Source organism: Rhincodon typus, chromosome 20, assembly GCF_021869965.1.
Source record: "Rhincodon typus isolate 14 chromosome 20, sRhiTyp1.1, whole genome shotgun sequence".
NCBI classification, from domain to species: domain Eukaryota; kingdom Metazoa; phylum Chordata; class Chondrichthyes; order Orectolobiformes; family Rhincodontidae; genus Rhincodon; species Rhincodon typus.
This window is the reverse complement of record NC_063351.1, coordinates 41660775-41683401: the sequence shown is the minus strand read 5'-3', so window position 1 is coordinate 41683401 and position 22627 is coordinate 41660775. Positions and strand designations below refer to the sequence as shown.

Here is a 22627-nt window from a genome sequence, read left to right as displayed (position 1 = left end):
TCATGAAAGAAAACATGGTTCACGTAAATAACAAGGTGTTGAGCTGGATGAACACAGCAGGCCAGGCAGCATCAGGGGAGTAGGAAAGCTGACGTTTCGGGTCGGACCCTTCTTGGTTCACGTAATGGGTGGCTTGGGTCTGGATGGCACTGCCTGACAGTGTGGTAGAGGCAGGTTCAACTGAGAGGGGAATTGGACTATTATCTGAACAGGATGAATGTGCAGGGCCATGGGGAGAAGTCACGATGGGCACAAGATGAACTGCTGCTTCAGAGAGCCAGCGCAGACACAAAGGGCCACATGGCTTTTGTCTGTGCTGAAACTAGTTTACAAGATATAAGGTCATAGGTTCAAGTTTCATTTCATAGATTTAAGGACAAAGTCCAGGATGACACTCCAGTGCAGTGTTGCACAGTCCAAGATTCCACCTTTTATATGTGCTTGCCCACTCGAATAAACATCTCACAGAGGACTTCTCCCTGGTGCCTAGGGCCATTCTTTAATCTTCAACTAAAATTACTAAAAAGAAATTTGCTTGTTATCACATTGTGTTTGTGGGATCTTACTGTGTGGAAATAGACTGCAGTGTTTCCTACATTAAAACAACAACCACACATCAAAAAAAAAACCTTTGATTTGAGTTTTTTGAGACATGCTTCTGCATTTCTTATCATTGTGGACGTGCAATAATTTTTAACCAATGCTGTGTGCACTTCCTGAACATAACCGCTCAGTGGTCAGCACTGTTGCCTCACAGCGCCAGGGACCCGGGTTCAGTTCCATCCTCGAGTGACTGTCTGTGGAGTTTGCTCATTCTCCCCGTGCCTGCATGGGTTCCTTCTAGGTACTCCCGTTTCCTCCCACAGTCTAAAGATGTGCAGTTTAGGTGGATTGGCCATGCTAAACTGCCCTGTAGTGTCCAGGGATGTGCAGGCTAGGTTGATTGGCCATGGGAAATGCAGGGTTACAGAGAAGTGGGGGGTGGGTCAAGGTGGGATGCTCTTCAGAGGGTTGGTGTGGACTTGATGGGCATAATGGCCTGTTTCCACATTGTAGGGATTCTACGTCAAATGGGTTAGTTAATAAATGTACCATTTATTGTAGTACTGAGACAGACAAGACAGGAAGAGCTGAACTTCAATACTAATGTCACTGGCAGGGTACAATGTTTCTGTCACCTATCAGCACATACCTCTACTGAAATACAAGAATGCAGCAGCATAAATCATGATATATGTTAATCCAATACATTCACTCATGATGCTCAGGCTGAATTACACCAGTTTTTTTTTCCCTTTGAATTTCACCAGAAAATGAAAGTGTGCATTTCCAACAGACTCCTCTTTGGGGAAGCCTTGAAACCAGAGTCATAACCTCTGAATTGGAAAACAGAGCTTCCCGACTCTCCCCTCAGCAAGCCACCAGGTGTCTTTCACCTTGAAGTGATGGATTTATAGATAGTGCATGTTCTCTAGCACTGGGTTGAGTGCAACTGGCAAAGAGATGGCGAGGTGTCTGATTACACAGTTATTATTAAAGGGACCAAATTTTGGGTTGTGTATCAGAGCCTGAGCCCATCTTCCAATGGGGAATGGGGAAGGGTTGGGTTGGAGAGAGATACAGATAGAAAAAGAGAGATATAGAGAGAGCAAGACAAAGAGCGAAAGAGAGACAGAATGAACAGTTAGGCATGGGACAACCTTGTGAGTTTTGTCTCTCTGGCCCATGGATGCCAAGGCTGACAGTACACTCTTTTATCATTGTTTAACTGTGATCAGATCCCGATATGGAGTAGAACCAACTTGGAAACTTACACTGGGTAAACCTGGCCGTTCTTGAGCCGTTTCTAATGCCCCCCCGAGTGCTTTTGCTACAGAGTTCTGAATTTTAACAAGATAACACTTCCAATCCTAGCTGGAAGAAAGATGGCTTCCTGAAAAAGATGCTATGTTACAGTTCTTTATTGTCCAAAGCACATTCCACAACGAGATAAGAAGCTGCATCACTTGGGAGCAGCGAATGACACTTCCAGTAAACACAGTAACTAGGGATCAGCATTAAAAAGTTCGAGCCAGCTCACAGCAAACCGACACACACTGGCCCGGCCAGGTTCAGCTCTCAATAAGTTCAGATAGTCTGCAGGACTCTTGTTCCCCGAGCAGAAATGGTAACTCAAACTCACCAAGACTGTCACACATGTGTGACCGTGGAATCTGGTCACACAGCCAGTCGCTCTTGACACTGAGTAAGGAAGCCCAGCCAGGGAGAAGGAAAGGTATAATACTCAGGAGACCAGGGACATCTGTGTCACTCCGCTGTGATGCCAGGACCAGGCTTCCGGCTTTACAAAAATCAACAAAAAGAATTCAAGGAGTTCCGAGAGTCCGACCTCAGGGATGCAGTATGAAGCTGCACAGTTGACGTTCCTTGCCCTCGCTGTAAAGCCAGTTTTGCCCTGACGGTATTCAGATTGCCACAAACAACATGCACTGCAAGAGGTCAATCGACGAATACCATTGCATATTCTTTCTTAAAAAAAGGGAGAAATCATTACATGATAATCCAATGGAAAAGAAAATCAAATATCATTGTGCTAGGAAACCAGAGGTGGGGGCACGGGGCTGACAGACAGAGGCCACTTTCAGGAGATGGTGGAGAACTCTTTCAGCAAGATTTCCTGGCTCAGTGTATTAACAGCAAGATTCTTCCTCACATTAAGACTGATGGAGCGGACCTATGGGAGGACAGAGAATCTCTCAGTGATGGATTACTCTGCAATGGAGTCAACACAAATAAAAAGGCTAAAGTTTCACTTTAATAGAAACAGAATATGTTGAAAATTTTTAGCAGGTCAGGCAGCATGTTTGCAGAGAAAATCAGAGTTAATATTTCAGGGTTATGTCCTTTCATCAGCATTGGCCACAGATCACAGCCCTGAAATGTTAACTCTGTTTTCTCTCCGTGCATGCTGCCTGATCCATTAGGCATATCCAGAATTTTATGTTTTGATTTCAGATTTGTAACACCTGCAGCACTTTACATTTTATATAGAGATAAAGGGTCATGTAGCACACAAACAGACCTCTTTTTTCCAATTTGTTTGCACCGATCAGATATTCCAATCTGACCTAGTCCCATTTGCCGCATTTGGCCTATATCCCTCTAATCCCTCCCTATTCATATACCCTTCCAGATGCCTTTTAAATGTTATAATTGTACTTCCTCTGGCAGTTCGTTCCATACACGCACTATCCTCTACATGAAAAGGTTACCCCTTGGGTCCTTTTTAAAACTTTCCCCTCTCACCCTAACTGTATGCCCTCTAATTTTGCACTCCTCTCCTGTAGCAAAAAGACCTTGGCTATTCACCTTATCCATTCTCTTGATATTGCCAGAGATTTCCCACGTTGTGCTTGCCATGGCTTACTGAGTAACACTTCTACCACAGATTCAAAAAATCTCAATCCAGGGACATGGACACATAATCTGGGCTGAGAAACTCTGTCTGCCCGTGACCCCTATACAAAAAGAGGAGCAGGGTGTGTTCTCCCACAATGTTGGCCAATACTTATCCTTTAACCAATACCACTAACAGATTACTTGAACATTGTCACACAGCTGTTTGTGGGACTTTGCTGTACACAACTTGGGCTTTCGTATTTTCTGTATTCCAATGACTTTGTTTCAAAAAGTACTCTGTTGGCTAAATAATATTTTAAGATGCCGCAAGGTCATGAACGGCCCAACAAAAATGCAAGATCTTTGTTTCTCGTCTTTAACTGCACAGGGTCTGTCTACATGGGACAAACATTGCTTTCTTACCAGCTCTTTGAAGAAGGCTGCCTCTTTGGGCTGCTCTGAGTAACGTTCGTACTGGTCCAACCCGTCCTGGAGCTTCAGTGTCAGTGTGTCATAGTTAGAGCGTACTACCTCCAACACCTGAGGAGACAGGAACACTATTACTGAAACACAGAGGCCGAAGCAGAGAAAAGGTAGCAAAACAAGGCCAATCAAGTAACATTTTGTTCAATGATTTAAGGGCCTTAAAACCCTGGAGAATCTGGTGGTAACAGTGAGATGAACAGTCCCAGAGCATCTAACTGATTCCTTTTCAGCACCCAAAAACAACTACCACATGCTGAGTTTTGTCTCGAATATTGCAAGAATGGGTGAGGGAGGAGGAGGAGGATGCACAGGATGAAGAAAAGATCAATTCAGATGACTAAACATTGATGATAAACTTCCATTAAAATAAAACTTGCCATTCAATACAGCTTTTCGACTTGGTTCAGGATATGTAACTTTTACACTATTAGGTACATAAACTTTATTCTCGAAAGAGCTTGAAACATCCATAATCACATTATCACAATGTTCCCAGAAACTACTGCCCTACAGATTACAATCTCAATTTCAATTGACAGTAGGTCAAATGCTTTCAGTCCAATGATTCAGAAGTTGTTTGGGAACAATTAGTGTTGCTGAATCCTTGCGCCAGTGACATCATTGCTCCCCCAGCAGTGTTACAGCCCTCCACCTGTGACCTCACTCCTTGCACAACATCACCGCCCTCTGCCAGTGACCTCATTCAAAATATCAGAGAATTCGGTGTGATATCAGAGAATACTCTACCACAGAAGGCTGAGGAGGCCAAGTTACCAAATATATTTAAGAAAGAAATAGATTTCTAGACACTAAACGCTCAACAATATGGGAAAGAGTGAAGCACAGAGCTGTAATAGAAGATCAACCATGATTATACTGATTGGTAGTGCAGACTCAATGGGCTGAATGGCCCATTCCTGTTCCTACTTTAAAAGCTTCTAAACATTTCTGCCAGTGACTTTACTGCTCTCAATGCGAGAGCAGGATAACAGAAACAGAATAAATACATGGACCCCTCTCCTCTTTCCACCCGTCACCTCAATTGTTTAATTTACAAACAGCAGTTTGACCTGATACAACATACAGCCATATTTTTCTGAGATAATGCTGCTGAGATCAATTATGATTTGCCATGAACACCAAAGTCAATATATATTTAAGAAGTGAAGTTTGCTTTTTCCTTGCGTTCTAATTTTAGCAAAAAAAGAGAGGAATTTTGAAGAAAGGTGTTGTTAAGAAGAGCTTTCTAGTTTGAATTATCACTTACAATGAAAAGAAATTGAAAGCATTAGCTAGGTTACTGGAAAGAGATGAATGGGTTAAGTAGGTCTGCTCTTGGAGAGGAAGCTGTTTAGATGGACATTCACAGGCATTAATCATCCCAAATAATCCTCATGACCTGGGACAATATTCCATTAGCTTCATGTAAAGTCAAACACAATTGCTGAAACAAGCGCACAAGAAGCCTGCCAGTCTTCAATTTTGACAGCTTTCTCCATGCACATATGTATAAATGCATCGATACTTGCCTGAACATTTGCAACTTGGTTTCTCAAAAATAAAACCCAGTGCCCACCAGCCTATCTTCACTGTATTTTCACAGATTCAAAATGATAATGAGCTGGTAATAGGAATGAATGGTCCCATAATGCACAAGGTGCCGTCTAGGGACAGGAAAGCATGTGGTAATTAGGATAGTCTGAGATCCCCCAAGCATAGAATTATCTGATATGTTTGAAAATAATGTCAGGTCATTAGAAAACTGGCAAACAATAAATAACGGATCCAGAGGTGGAAACGCATGACTACATAAAATAAATCCATTATTTACAATAACATCTTGCAGTATTTCAGGGTCATTAGCATTGTAAAGTGTTTTAAAGTGTATTACGAGTGTGTTATCAAACAAGAAACTTGCCACCAAACTACATTAGGATATTTGTAGGACACGTGAGACAGGTTTTAAAGAGCATTTTTAAAGAAGAGATAGAGAGGTTGACAGATCTAAAGAGGAAATATCAAAGATTAGGATCAAGGGAGCTAAAAGGCATGGCTTCCAACAGCGAAGCCATTAATTTCAGAAATGTGCAAGAGACCAGAACTGGAGAAGTGCAGAGATCACAGAGGGTTGTAGGGCTGGAAAAGTTTACAAAAATGGAGAAGAGGTCAAGCTATGGAGAGATTTAAAAACAAGAACTGCAATATTACAATTGGAGCTTATAACAGAAACTCAGACAATTACAGATGCCATATTTGACCCTAAACCATCAACTTTGACACGAAGATTTGCAATCTGGAACAGAATGACTGGAAACCAACCAAAAGAAATCAGTAAGATTTCTAAGATAACAAGGTGTAGAGCTGGATGAACACAGCAGGCCAAGCAGCATCAGAGGAGCAGGAAGGCTGATGTTTCGGGCCTAGACCCTTCTTCAGAAATTTCAATTGTGGCCTGAAATATAGTGTTCTCAGTGCTGCAACACACACAATCATGCAATGGTAAGACTGACTGGATTCTTTAAAAGAAACCAATGAAATCTTTTTCGTTCACTTCTACCTAGAACAAGCAAATGGGTCCTTGATCTTATATCTGACTTGAAGGATGTCATCTCTGACACCTAATGCTTTGGGAATGGTGGTTTAGGCCCTCTGTTCATATTCTGGAGTTGGGCTTCGGTCAGTGCTCCAGGATAGGTTGCACTGATACTTGGAGTGCAGCTGACAGTAGAAGAACAATCAGTCTGGAACAAAGGCTGGAGTTGCGTTAGAGATCTTCAAAATCTAGTTCAATGGCAGAAGAGACTTGAGGGGCTGAACTGAATACTATTGCTCCTGTACTGTTGATAACACACCTGCTGTGTCAAAGCATTGCTAGTGCAACTGAAATGCTATACAGCAAACATAAACCCCAGCTCCGAGAATACTCTTACCATTTAGCATAGTTTTTTACCAGTACGTAGGAAACCGTTATTCAGCATAAATATCTTTAGGATCTCTGAGGTTTTGAAAGATGCTATACATAGCAGGCTTTTTCTTTTCCCTTACATTGGCAGAGTGAGGTCTGAAAACGTTCTGCACATCATTATATGTCTTTCCACTATTAGGTAGTAACATGAAGATAGTACAATCACAGACTAAACTGAAAAGGAACATGGGCTACTGTGCAATACTTCCAAATGAGATTATAACATTCCTTGTGATGTTCAAGATCAGCAAGGCCTTGGGTTGATCCGTCAAATGTTCTGGATTCACGGTTCTCAGTTGTGGAAACTTCCATTTCTCAGGGCTGGGCAAGGCAGGGTGGGGAAAGTCACAGAGTCTAAGATCACCATTCATTGCACTGTTGGAGGGTGGGTTTGGACAAGAATCGAAACAACACCAATTTTCATAAAACACCACAGACCAGGCATGGGTGTGGTACACAGGGAGGTGGTCAAGAGTCTGTGATATCTCACATTTCGAAGCAGTCTGTCAGCATCTTCATTAAGTGAAGACAGGAGATGACAGATGGAGACTTTGGGAAGTTACAGTGACACATTAGGGAGTAAATTCCAGAGAAAGTCAGTCACAACAGTCCAGAATGAAAATGGTTACCTTGAGTCTTTATTCAAGTATATTAAATATCACACACTATAGGTAAAATAACTTTTGAACTGAATTCAAATTCTCAAATTGCTGACAATGCTTGGGTTTTCAAGCAAGTAGATTACAGGGAGTGAGGGGGTGAAAAGGTAAGGCAGGGAATAGAGTTCTGTAGACGGAGATAAGACTTTACAGATACTGGACTTTAACATAGTGGGCTCTGGGATGGAAATAAATGCTATCAAGAGCTGAAATGCAAAACTCAAAGCAGCATTGGTGTGAATACACTGTTCAATCACTCTAAGCTGAGCACCAAGCATGGACAAAACGGCTAGAGTGTTTTCTGATGGATGACTCTTACACACTGACAATGTCACATATTTAGCAATACTAAACTGTTTTGGAATCATGCTCAGTGGAACAGCCCCCATGTATCATTCAGTAGGAGTTGCCAGAACAGTTTAATGACAATGACCTTATCACATCTTGTTCCAGAAGATCTGGCAAACATGTTTACTTTAGAAATTTAACATTTTCCAATATTGATCCCACCCTGTTGGGAATCTGCATTGATTTAGATGGTAGCAAAGCTTGAAACAGAAGTCCATTCAGCCCGAACAGGTCGTTCCTTCTCAGACAGCATGACTTCCTTTTTACAAGATGTGGAGGTATTGGACTGGGATGGACAAAGTCAGATGTCACACGACAGCAGGTTGTAGTCCAACTCCTTCACCTGACGAAGGAGCAATGCTCCGAAAGCTTGTGACTTCAAATAAACCTGTTGGACTACAACCTGCTGTCATGTGACTTCTTCCTTTTACAAAATGACCTGCCATACCACCATCCACCCCCATTGAATCAATCATCTCCTGCATCTGCTCTACAACATCTAATTCCCTCATCTAGTACTGAACTGGCTCCATTTAAGCCGAGCCAGAATAAACTCCTTCTCTGCCCATCCGTTGATCTTATGAAATGAATAACTATAATCGGCCAGGAAAATACCAAGTTCCATTAGACAGGAGGTTCTCAGAGCTGATCATTGCTCTTGAGTAGTCAGCCATTCTTGGCTTTGGTGACAGCTCCTGACATTGGCAAATGGGCAAGAATTCTCCTTCTCTCCTATGCTCAGGTGTGCAGGTACATGAATGTAGAGTATATACCAGCAGACCATATCTGCAATGTGAGCTATCCACAAGATGCACTACAGCAACTTCCCAAGGATTTTTCAGCAGACTATCTAAACCTACGACTTCCATAACCCAGGACAAGGGCAAAAGACGTATGGGAACACCACAATTTGCAAGTTCCCTTCCAAGTCTCACAGCATCTTGACTTGGAACTTTATCTCTGTACCTTCAGTGTTCCTGTGTCAAAAATCTGTAACTCATTCCTTAACAACATTATGGTTTCCCCTGCATACCAATGATTTCAGTAGCTCAAGGTGTTCAGTACCACCTTCTCATGGGGCAACTGGTGATGGATACTAAATTCTAACATTACCAGCAAGGCTCAAAACCCAAGAAAGATTATTTGAAAAAGGTAAACTTACAAAGCAGGAGTGGAAATCCAAGCTGACTTCTGCACTCTGTATCAAGGACATAGAGGGCAACTGCACTGCTTCTGATCAAAACTGCAGCTAAGACCAGGGACAGAGCTCACGATGCTCAGGATCTGAGTCCTCATTACGACATGAAACACTTGTTTCACACATTGACACTCTTTCCCTCTTAATGTTATAATGGTATCATGTTATCTGAACACAGTAACTGATTTACAGAAAGAAAACTATTTCTGCAGAAGTGGGCCTAAAGCAAAACCAGATTTATTCTCCATCTTTAACCTCGGAGTTGGTCGTTGGATACCATCTTGCACTGCTGCAGTCTTTATATTGGTTTGTATCACCGTATTAGTTGGATTTAACCCAAGCCCGAGGAAGGACTTGCTATGTAAGTCCAACATAGGACTGTGGCACAAGTTGTTTTCTTTCTTCTTTCACGAGATGTGGGAAAATTTCCGACCATTTAAAGCACAGCCCTAACTGCCTTTTCAATAAAGGGACTTGTCAGGCCATTCAGAGGACAATTAAGTCAACCACATTGCTGTGTATCTGGAGTCATATGTAGGCCAGACTCGGTAAGGATGATAGATTTCCTTCCCTAGAGGACAGTAGTGAACCAGAACTAGATTTTGAAGCTGGTTGGTAATAGCTTCATGCCACCACCACTGATACTGGCTTTCAATTCCAGATTTGTTAATTGAATTTCAATTCCACCATCTGAGGTGGTGAGATTTAAACCCACATGCCCACAGACTCTGGTTGACTAATTCATAATGATATTCCCAAACCAGTGCTGCTCATGACCTATTCAATGCAGGTTAGTAGGCAGGTTAGGGAGATACTGCCAAAATAACTTTGCTGAGTTGCTGTGATGCCTCTTGTAAGTCATAAATACCACAGTCACAGTGGTTCATGGGTGGAAGAGTTAGTGTCCTATGACAGGCAGCATCAAGCAGGACTGCTTTCTAAGAAACAGAAACACAGGAATAGGAGTAGGCTATTCACCCCCTTGAGCCTGCCATGCCATTCTAGATCATGCCCGATCACTTTCCCACACTCCTCCTATTTTCCTTGATGCAAGTAATATTTAGAAATCTATCAATCCCTATCTTGAATATACTCAAATGACTAACCATCTACAACCCTTTGAGGTCCAGAATTCCAAAGATTCACCACCTGAGTGAATAGGTGGCATGGACTGGTAGGACTGAAGGGTCTGTTTCCATGCTGTTGACTCAGAGTGAAGAAATTCCTCTCCATCTCAGTCCTAAATGGTTCATCCCTTATTCTGAGATGGTTCCTTTCATTCTAGCCCCTTAAGACAGGGGGAAAATCACCTTTCTGCATCCACCCTGTCAAACCCTGTAAAAAGTTTATATGCTTCAGTGGGATCAACTCTAATTTTTGTCTAAACTCTTGACAATACAAGTCCAGTATTCTCAATCTCCCCTCTTGGAGCTATTCCATCATGCCAGGAAACACTGTAGTGAACCTCCCTCTATAGCAAATGTATCCTTCCTATGATAAAGGGATTAAAGCTGCACACAATACTCTTGGTGTGGTCTCACCAAAGTTCTGTACAGTTGAAACAAGAGACCTTTATTCCTGTATTCAAATCTGATAATAGATAAAGGACAACATGCTGTTTCTAATTAATTGCATGTTGCACCTGCATGTTAGCTGTCCGTGATTTGTGAATAAAGAAATACAGGACCTTCCTCAAAGATGTTAATCTACTTGAATGTGGTTTCTGGTGTGCCCATTTGGGCAAGTGGAGGAGTGGTTCCTCATGTCCTGACACGCAGATGACTATGTTTAAGATGTATGCACCCAACTCTGCCCTGCACTTTCTGCCCAGCCCGTTTAAGTTTCTGGCTAATGATGATCTCCACCATTCTGACAGAGGGAGTACGCATAATGATGAATACACTGGAAGCAAATGGGGAAATGACTGGACTTTTAGATTGAGGTGACCATTATGACTCACTCCAATATAACTCTGCACCTATCGGCCTGTTACAAAGGCCACAAATAGGTCCAATAGGCAAAGGTGAAAACCTTGCATTATATAGTGCCAGCCAATATAATGCTTTTGCAATGTAGTCACTGTTCTCACCAGATTCTCTCCAAGATGACGGGTGTGTTCGACGAAGAAAGCTTGAGTAAACTGGGTGTGTATTCACCTGATTTTCCAAGAATGAGAGATGATTTTATTGAAATCTACAAAATACTTACAGGCAGGTAAAACGTTTCCCCTTGCTGGGGAGTCTAGAACGAGGAGGCAAAACTTCTAAATAAGGAGGAAGTCACTTAGGACTGAGATGAGGAGAATTTTTTTTTAAACTGAGTTTTATAATGTTTGGAATTTTCTGTCTCAGAGAGCTGTGGAAACTCTTGAGCATACTTAAAGTAGAGATTGATAAATTTCTAAATACCACTGATGCAAAAGGACATGGGATAACAAGGGAAATAGACATGGAAGTGGATGACCAACTATGATCGTGCTGAATGGCAGAACAGGGTCAATGGGCTGAATGGCCTTCACCTGCTCCTAGGTTTCTATGCAAATGTAGAAAATGTAGCAACCAATTTACACATGGGAAGTTCCCACAAACAGCAATGTGATGAATGACCAGGCATGGTTTAGTGATGTTATTTGTAGAATTAAACAATTCCCTGCTCTTCTTCCAATTGTGCCTTGGGATATTTCACTCATCTGACAGCGTAGGCAGAGCTATGAATAAAAATCTCACGAGAGATGCACATTTGACAGCGCAGCAGTCCCGCAATGGAGTATATTCTAGATTTTGTGCTCTGGTCTCAGGTGGGGTTTGTACCCAAAAGTATCTGATTCAGAGGGGACAGCACAACCCACTGAGCCAGCTGACACTAATAACAAAGCAATAAGAAGTCTGTGGCTCTTGGAGGTAATGGCCATCATTGTGGGTTCACTCTGAGTGTAAAATAGGAGTACTGCAGTGATTTCACTTTGGCTGCAGGATGTATAATCCTAACTCATCTTTTATAATCCTGTACATTTTGTTTTATTCAAATACTTAAGGATGTGTGACATTCATACTGGTGACTGGAATTTTGTTTCTTCTCGGTTCTGGTCAAAAGATACTTCAGAGGTTGCATGGCAGAATGCCAGGGTGATTCCTTTCGTCTCAGTCTTATAGATTGGAGCTGAACCAAACCTAAGTCTCAGAAGACAAGTATTTGGGGAAGATTTGAAGAATTAACAGCAAAGTATTCTTTCAATTCTGGCATCTGACTTCCAACCTAAATAGGAACAGGGCACACCCTGGGAGTCTCATCTCAACTCCACTTAAACTCCCGTAATCAATTACCTCTCTCATTTTCAGGCTCCTACCTCTGTCTCCACAGCTTTCCACCTTGTCTTTAATCGCACAAATGCATAATGTTAGTGCTTCTCCTAAGAATAAAAGGTACCGCTGTGCCAATTCTTCCTCTTACCTGCTCTCTCACTAAGTTCTCACCAAAACTAGCAACAGCATCTACTACTGTAACACTCTGTTCCAAGGCCTGGCCATTGCAGTGCTACATCACCCAACTCCAAACAAAATTCACACTTTTAAAATCTAAATTACATAACACCTCATCACCAGTTCCGGCTCTGCTGAGTTTTCTTTTTGACCTTAGATTTCCATCACTATGTGCCGCAAGCCTTCACCTCAGTTCCTCAGTGGTGACAGGCGAGCTAAAGTGCACACCTGAGGGTGGGTTTGTCTGCATGTGTATGCATTGGAGGGCTTGTATGCCCATATGTGTGAATTTGAAGGTGATTATATATGTGTACAAGAGGATATATGTGCAATTCTGTGCGCATGCATATACAAATGCACTATTTTTGAGAGTGCAAATGCATGTGTGATACCCATACATGATAGGGGTATCAACACATTAGAAGCTGATGGAGAATGTTTACCAGACTAATACCAGGAATGGCCGAGTTGTCCTGTAAGGAAAGTCTGTACAAGCTAGGCTTATTTTTCTTGCCTCCAGCAGAAATAAGAAACAATGTGACTGTAAAATGCAAGATCCTTGAGAGGTCTCACATGATGATTTGGAGAGGATGTTTCTACTTATGGGAGAATCTAGAACTTAGGGTCACTGTTTAAAAGTAAGGGTATTATATATAAGAGGCAACAGTTTTTGTCACATAGGGTCATGAGTCTTTGGAATTCGCTTCCTAAAAGGTGGCAGAAGCAGAGTCTTTGAATATTTTTAAAGGTGGAAGTGCATGGATTCTTAAAATCATAAATTGCTGGAGAAACTCACCAGGTCTGGCAGCATCTGTGGACGGAACGCAGAGTTTCTCCCGGAACTTCTGTTTTGCTTCATACCTTCAGCATCCGCAGTTCTTCAAATTAGCGGACGGATTCTTGTTAAGCAAGGGGATGAAAGGTTATCATAGGTAGGTGGGATTATGGGTCAACCATGATCTTACCGAATGGCAGAGCAGGTTTGAAGGACTGAATGGCCTACTCCTGCTCCTGCTCCTTGTTCAAATGTTATATCCTCAGTGGGATGTAACAGGGCGCAGCTGCAAACACTGTGATCAGGTTTGACATCTGTGATTATCACAAGGTCAGAGAAACTGTAATGAGACACAGTTGGTGAATTAATCCAACTTCGGCCTAATGACAATTACTTATTAAAACACTTAAAAATAAAAATCATTGCCTGAACTGCTCTGATTAATGAAGCTTTGCAGCCACAGGGAAACAAGGTGCTAGCGAGTGCTGTAACATTGGTCTCAGCTCCTTATCCACAGAAATAGACTCTGTGCTTGTACATGTGAATCTGAGGGAGAAGTAATTTTGTGCTCTCCCTCTTCATTCAAATGGGAACTAAGCTGGTGCACAATGTTGGCACAATTTACGGTTTCTTAGTTGCTGATCGACTTTCTTTAATTGCAGGAGCACAAGCACTGAAAGCTTAACCTGATTCAGTGACATCTCATTCAGTTGTTCAATCAGAAGCTATCAGCCCGAGGTAATATTATGGGTCTAAGAAAATGGCCTGCACTGTAAACTTTCAATTGAAGGTCCTGGGCTTTATTCTCCTGATATCGCAAGTGAGGTGTAGCAGCACGATTCAGGGTCAAAGACTATGGGACCACTGGTTAATGCAGAGTTTTGTTTTTAATTCATTCACAGGATTTGGGCATCGCTGGCTAGGCCAGCATTTATTGCCCACAGTCAACCACATTGCTTGTGGGTCCAGAGTCACATGTAGGACATACCAGATAAGGTGGCTGTTTCCCTCCCCAAAGGAACTAGATGATTAGTTAACTAGATGGTTTTTCAAACAACTGACAATAGTTTCATGGTCATTATTAGACTTTTAATTCCAGATTATTATTGAATTCATATTCCTCCATCTGCCAAGGTAAGATTCAAACCCAGGTCCCAGAACATCACCTTGGTCTCCAGGTTAATAGTCTAGCGATAACACCACTAGGCCATCGACTCCCTGTGAGCCCAGAGGCTGAGGTTAACATCCTTGAATGGTGAGGAGAGAAGTAAGAGGCTTCTTTGAGAGTTTCAACCCCTGACTGTAGTCCAGTGACCCCCAACAGATCATACAACTAAGGACAAAAGCCAAATCATCCATAGTTCCACTCCACTGGCAGACTGAAAGAGTGGTCAACTCTCACTGTCCAGGCTCACATATAAAAACATGGCCACCTACATCTTGCTCAGAAAGGTTGTTTGTGTTCCTCCACTCTGGTGTTTTGTCCACTCTCCATTCAACTCATCCAACATCAACTGATATGCCTTCAGTTGTCTAGGGCCCAAACTCCGAATTCGCTCCCTAACTCACACCATCTTCCTGAAATCACCTACATGTCAAGCTTCTAGTTAAACCCTCGGAAATAACTGCACCAAAGCTGGTATCCCGTCACCAAGTCATCCCTTTATTTACTAGTGCACAATACTATGGCTAGCTAGCTTGGAGTCAGTCCCCTGAACTGAGGAGATTAATCTCCTGGTTATGTTGGTGAGCCAGGGCTTTCCTGATTGATTGGGGTTGTTAACCTAGGCCAACGACCTCATAGTCAATGAGGTCAACGCGGTTCCAATCACTACACCCTCTATGCCTCTTTATGTGACCCAATGTTAAATTTTAAATTGTGAAAGCCTTGGCACGATTTTACTACACTAAAGGTGCTGTACAAATGTAAGTTGCTGTTGATAAAGTAGAAATGCAGCAAAAGCCTGAATCTTGCAAGAGTAAAGAACTGGAAGCAATCAACACAGGAAATCCTAAACACAGCACCTACTTCATGTAGACTAGAACGTGTTGAATACAATGCCAGCAAGCTCTGGTCACATTTTCAACTGGTGTGACATGCCAACTGCACTGGAATAACTTAAAAGATAAAAGCATATCTCTATCAAGACAGCAATCTTTGGAAAGAGAAGGCTGAGGATTAAATGCTAAAGGTTAAACACTTAGATGAAGTGAACTGGGCATTATAACTTCTCATTTTTTTTAAAAATAGACCAATAATACTTTTCATCTATGCGTGCTCATCTCTTTTTTATTGCATTTGCAGAAGGCAGGATAAAGGATCAAGGTCAACAACAAGGCTGAGTAGTGTAGGATGATATAAGCATGAAATGAGTGGTTAGCTGTCACTGGGATGAGCTTTAAAATTCTGCAGACCGAAGTGGGGGAAGGGAGATGGTGAAGTGAGGAGATTGACACGTTTAAGCATCAAATGTCAGAAAATTTTCAGAACTGGGTCTTTGGTGTTTGAATAATGCTCTTTGTTGACTTCAAAATGGGCACTAACCCCCAGAAATGTCAATAAAACAGAATAAGGTAAGAAATGGTACACAGGTTTTGGAAGCAGGAGGTAAAAGTACAATCGTTTACCAAAGAGTAGGCTTGTCTTCCGCACCATTATTGAACAAAACATGCACAGCAGTTGTGCAGAAAGATACGCTGCAGCGATAGAAATTTTGGTTATATAGATAAGCCAGAAATGAAGAGATGATTCTCCTTATATAAATATGGAGAATCTTATTTTCACTGGCAGCTAGGCAGAGGGTGCTAACAAGAGGACACAGATGTTTAGTGAGAGTTAGGGGCGATAGAGACACTTTTTTGTTTTTGCACAGTGGGTAGTAATGAGCTTGAATATGGTGCCTGAAAATGTAAATTGAAACAGATTCATTAGAATGTTCAGATAGGAACTGGATAAATAGTTGAAAAGGAAAAGTTCATAGGGCTGGGAGAAAAGTGCCAGAGGAAGGAGATCGGAAGGGATGAGGGGGTGGCACTAATTGGACAGCTCTTTCAAAGAGCTGACACAGTAACAACAGACCGAACAGCTTCCTTCAATGCTTTATGTCTTTATGAAGTAATATTAAAGTAAGTCATTCTATACTTACAGCAATTCATCTTATTCAAGACCAATGTAACGGAACATCTTTCCGATAGCAGGGAGACCAGAACTGCACGCAGGATTCCAAAGGTGGCCTAACCAATGTTCTGTACAGCCTCAACATGACCTCCCAACTTCTACATTCAATGCACTGACCAAAAAAAATGCAAGCAAACCAAATGCCTTCTTCACTATCTGGTCTACCTGCGACACCACTTTCAAGGAACTATGAACCTGCACTCCGAAGTCTTTTTGTTCAGCAACACTCCCCAGGACCTCTGACTCTCTTGTCAATCAACAACCTTTCTAGCGCAGCCATAAAAAATGTTCAACGACTTATAGAAGTTTATAAATTAAATGAGGGGTTATAGATAGGGCTAATAGTAGGTGTCTTTTCCCTAAGATGGGTGATTTTAAGACCAAGGGGCACGTTTTTAAGGTGACAGGAGAGAGATTTAAAAAAGACATGAGGGGCGAATTTTTCACACACTCTGAACTTCCTGAGGAAGTGGCGGATGCGGACACAATTACAATGTTTAAAATACATTCGGGATAAGTGCACGAGTAGGAAAGGTTTAGAGGGAGATGGGCCAGGAGCAGGCAGGTGGGACTAATTTAACTTGGCATGGACCGGTTGGACCAAAGGGTCTGCTTCCATGCTGAATGATTCTATGACTCGATAATCTATTGTAAAAGCCTCATGTCAATACTTTTCTATTAGTTATCACCTGAAAAGTGTGGTTACTTGAGAGATCTTCCCTTGGGTAAACTGACTGCCATATTTCCTGTAATACAACAGTCAATCCACTTTGAGAAAGGCTTTTTTGGCTGAAAAGCATTCAGGGACATCCCCATCTTGTGTAAGGTGTGATTGGAATGTCAGTTTTCCCTTAAATGATGCCATCTAAAGTCAGATGTCCTGCTGCTATCATTGTCTAGTCTCCTAAATGAAGGATGGCGACTGGAATGTGATGGCAGAAGTGGCCACATCAGTCCTAGATGAACTTGGGAGAGAAACTGGAATTTTAAACTAAAAGGAATTCAGCAAACAGCATAATTTTGAAGAGAAAAGCAAATTAGGGGAGGGCTGATATTAAAGCTGTTGTTGACTGATTCTAAAATGTTTCGCTGAATGCATCTCAGGAATAAGTGACAGAAAACAGATTAAGCCAGGAAGTAGATACAACTGCCTATTAAAAACACTACTGGAAAGAGCTTTATAGCAATCATCAGCCAACAACGACATTTTTAAGAACGTGTGCCATTTCATTTCTTGATTTCCTAAGCTCATTCGGAGAATGAAAAATTTTTGGCTGTGGATTACTGCTTTTTGTTGATAAACCAGAAGGATCACTACTTCTTGATGTGGAGTAGGTGAAATTTTCAGTAACCCTTGCAGCTCCAGCAGCTACCCACTGCTCCTTTTCTTGCCAATCTTCCTTTCCCCAAACTGACCGCACAATAACTGAGTGAGACCAACTATTCCACAAGCTCACATCATTCTCTAGGGTCTTTCTCAGAAGGTCAAACATCTTGGTGATGCTCAAAGCTATGCCAGTACATACAAAGAACAATTTCACATCATGTGGTTTCCCAGGCTGCCTTCAACCACTTCAGGAGATCGGAAGGGCATTTTTCAGATTCTTTTTCCTTCCCAGTCATCAGCCTTGGGTTTTGTCCCCTTGAACCTCTTTCATTGGATTGCATAGATGTGTTTAGTCATGATGTTTGAGTCTTCATGATGCAAGGAGGCAGGCTTGATGGAGCAGCTGGTCTTTTCCTGCCTGTCAATGCCAAGGGCCTATAACTTGGGTAATGGGGCTGAAGGGTTCCTGCTGAAAAGAACATCACCTCCAGATGCAGTTAACACTCCACCCACCATCTCCATCTTATTGAATACCCCTGTATTTGAACTTGTATTTTATCATTTTAACTTCTGGGTTATCTCACACATTTATGATACTAACTCATCTCCTCAGGCATTGCTCATGGATAAACACTAACACATCATTTTCGCACTACAAGGTAAACAACGTTCCCTTGTTTAATAAATACACCATAGGAATACTTCGGTCACTGTAACAAAACTAAAAGTCCAAGTTCCTGTTGATTCTGTTTCTGCAAATGGACAAACTGGAAAGCCTTTGGAAATGTGGGATACATTCCCTCAAAAAGCTGGGCCTCAAAAAGAATTTGGAGATCGATTAAAATGAAGATTGACAGCTATTTGTTGGGTAAGGGGATCAAAGGATTTGGTGAGCAGATGGAAGTTGAAGAATGGAGCAACAAGCTCAACAGGCTGAATGGCTTCCTCCAGCTCCTCAGTGCAACCCTGACTTAAAATAGGACCAGGACCACAAAGTACGAGGCCTTTGCAATTTCCATAATTCAGCACTGCTCTTCATTGTATATTCATATACCAAGTTGTAAGAAAAAAAAGGTAATCCACCTCAAATGCATTTAATAAGGAGAATCAAAGGGTGGGAAACATTATTGTTTCTTCAAACAGTAATATCAAAGGATTATAAACAACAAAAACAGAAACTCTGTAGGTCTGGCAGCATCTGTGAAGACAGAATGTTGATTCTAATGTCTCTTTATTGGAATTGAAGAGATATATCAGACACAAAATGTTACCTGGTTTTTTCCTCTCTACAGATGCTGCTAGACATGCTTTCTCCAGCACATTGTTTTTAAATCAAATCTCCAACATCCACACTGACAGTAATATGAAATTAGTGCAAAGGGTTTGTGTTTTATGGTCTGCTCTCTCATTTTTCTCCTACCCAGTGCAAGCACTCTCATCTCCAACTCAACAGGTTGTGGTTTCAATTCCTATTCCAGAGGTGTTAGCACAAATTCCAGGCTAATGTTACAGTTTCAGTTCTGAGGGGATTGCAGCATTATTGTCAACTTTCAAATGAGATATCAAAACCAACGTGGATGCAAATGATCACATGAACACAAATTAAAAAAAAAAAGCAACAGAATTCTCCCCAGAGCCGGGCATAATGTTTATCGCTCAATCATGCTGGTGTTAGGCCTTACTGTATACTTACAGCTGCCACATTTCCTAATATTGGTACATTTCAAAAACACTAATAACTGTAAGATACATTGGGATATCCTGAAAGGTGATATACAAATGCAAGCTATCCTTTAACACAAGTGCATAGTTTGTATAGGAGTGTCATCATAAGAACATAAGAACTAGGAGCAGGAGTAGGCCATCTGGCCCCTCGAGCCTGCCCCGCTATTTAATAAGATCATGGCTGATCTTTGAGACTCAGCTCCACTTACCCGCCCACTCACCATAACCCTTAATTCCTTTACTGTTCAAAAATTTATCTAGCCTCGCCTTAAAAACATTCAGCGAGGTAGCTTCAACCACTTCACTGGGCAGGGAATTCCACAGATTCACAACCCTTTGGGTGAAGAAGTTCCTCCTGACCTCAGTCCTACATCTGCTTCCCTTTGTTTTGAGGTGATGCCCTTTAGTCCTAGTTTCACCTGCTAGCGGAAACAACCTCCCTGCCTCCACCTTATCTATTCCCTTCATAACCTTACATGTTTCTATAAGATCTCCCCTCATTCTTCTAAATTCCAATGAGTATAATCCCAGCCTACTCAGTCTCTCCTCATAATCCAACCCTCTCAACTCTGGAATCAACCGAGTGAATCTCCTCTGCACCCCCTCCAGTGCTAGTATATCTCTTCCCAAGTAAGGAGACCAAAACTGCACACAGTACTCCAGGTGTGGCCTCACCAGGACCCTATACAGCTGCAGCATAACCTCCGTTTTTAAACTCCATCCCTCGGGCAATGGCAGACAAAATTCCATTTGCCTTTTTAATCACTTGCTGCACCTGCAATCCCACCTTCAGCAATTCATGCACAAGGATACCCAAGTCCCTTTGCACAGCAGCGTGCTGCAATTTTTTACCATTTAAAACATAGTCCATTTTGCTGTTATTCCTACCAAAATGGATGACCTCACACTTATCAACAGTGAATGAAAGTAAAATATTTACAATTTAAAAAGCCAGTGGCGTTGCCTATAGAATACTGGAAGACTGTAAAATACAGAGTATTAATAGAATCATTCCCAATCTGTCAGTTAAATAATGGCAGTCTTCCTCACTAAATGTGACTAAACTGTACAAGAGGACACAAACAAGCTAGTGGAATGTGACACGTGGCAGATTAAATTTAATCTAGAGCAGTGTGACAGGATACAGTTTGGCGGGAAAAATGAGGAAAGGCAACTGAAAAATAAAGGTCACAATTCTAAAGGGGTTACAGGAGCAGGAGATCCAGGAACGTATGTGCCCAAATTGTTTAAAGGTAGTACAGCAGGTATGGCAAGTGGTTATTTAGGTCTGAGGAAGGGTCACTTAACCTGAAATGTTAACTCTGATTTCTCTCCACAGATGCTGCTAGGCCAACTGAGCTTTTCCAGCAATTTCTGTTTTTGTTGCTGATCCTCATCTGCAATTCTTTCAGTTTTTATTGGTTATACAGGTCGATTGGAAACTGGGCTTTATAGATAGAGGTATAGAGAGCAAAAACAAATAAGTTATGATAAATCTTTATAAAACACTGGCTCAATCTTGTGTCCAATTATATGCACCATACTTTAGAAAGGATGCCAAGCAATTTGAGTGGACACCAATACAAGAATCAGGAGAATGGTCACAGAGATAAGGGGACAGTTTAGAGAAACTAGAATTGTTGTATTGACAGAGAAAAGGTCAAGAGAAAACTTCAACATGTTGAGGGATTTAAGACAGGGTGGGAGAAACCATTCCCATTAGAAGGGATGAGAAACAGGGGACACGATTTAAGGCAAAAGAACCAGGGTGACATGAGGGAAAAAAAAAAATTTCATGCAGTGAATAGTTGGAATCTGGAATGGTCTGCCTTTGAAGGTAATAGAGGCCCTTTCAACAGGGAATTCAGTAATTATTAAGAAGAAGAAAGAATTGCTGGGCTCGGAGGAAGGGACGGGTGTGGGATTTGGGATCGGCTAAGTTGTTTTTGCAGAGAGGCATCCTGAACGAGAAGGACTGAGTGGCTTCCTCTTATGCTGCAACTATTCTACAATTCTAATAGCTACCCTGAAAGCTGAATATTCACAGATTAATTTTAATCATGTCAGTAAATACAGTTTAAATTTCCTTTCATTTGTACTTGCATTTCATCTCAAAACGAATAACAGTAAAATAATATAATTCAGGCTGTGGTGTCAGCTGTCACAGCTGGGATGAGAGCCAGTAAGCCTCCCACAAAAGGTGCACATTTTTACCAACATAATTTAAGAGCTTGATTTGTATTTATCAAGGTGAAGGGTGTCAGTGCTTGTGAGCAGAATATGCCATGAGCATTGTCAACATCAAACACTCAGGAGGCAGGTATAGATTCAAACTCCGCATACAATTTGAGCTATACAGAATCTGAAATATCTGATGGAACACAGGGGGAGATTTACTATGTATCCAACCTTGTGCTGTACTTTCCTGGGAGTGTTTGCTGGGGACAATGTAGAGGGACATTTACTCTGTACCTAACCCCATGCTGCAACTGTTCTGGGAATGTTTAATGAGGACTGTGTATAGAGAGCTTTACTCTGTATCTAACCAATGGTATAGCTTGTTTGAGAATGATGCATACCAATACAAATTGCTGTAAATAAAAATTGCTGCCTTTCACAGCCCTGATATCTCTTCTCCTGATGAGCAACATTTCACCAAAATATTCGTATGAAGTAAATGCTCATGTTGCTTTAATCAACCATTACAATAACTACTCTCATTATCTGGGCAGTCCTACCATTACCTAGAGATACGTAACAAGACCCAGAAACAACTTGTGCCAGTAAAAACACAATGCAATCAGTAATATGAAAGACCAAATTCTTCTATTATAGGAGCTAGCTCTGGTCTTCGACAGTTTCTGTTCACTTCAAGTTTCACCATCTGTCATGGTGGATTTCACAGCCATGTCCCCAGAACAATAACATGGGGGTCTGGATTACTAGTCTAGTGACATTATCACTATACTACTGCAGCAAGTCAGAATACTGACAAAAACAAAGTTGCTGGAAAAGCTCAGCAGGTCTGGCAGTATCTGTGAAGGAGAAAACAGAGTTAACGTTTCGGGTCCGGTGACCCTTCCTCAGA

General features: G+C 41.7%; 1 protein-coding gene across 2 annotated transcripts in view; it reads right to left on the bottom strand.

The window, feature by feature from the left end:
• Nucleotides 1-1945: 1945 nt before the first annotated feature.
• armh3 (armadillo like helical domain containing 3) overlaps nt 1946-22627 on the bottom strand; it is a 123417-nt gene continuing 102735 nt past the window's right edge. For both annotated transcript variants that reach the window (XM_048608770.1, XM_048608771.1), the window contains exons 25-26: nt 3823-3939; nt 1946-2734 (exon numbers count right to left, since the gene is read on the bottom strand). In XM_048608770.1, coding sequence (XP_048464727.1) covers nt 2642-2734; nt 3823-3939 — 210 coding nt within the window. In that variant the 3' untranslated portion in view covers nt 1946-2641. The remainder of the gene's footprint in view (nt 2735-3822; nt 3940-22627) is intronic.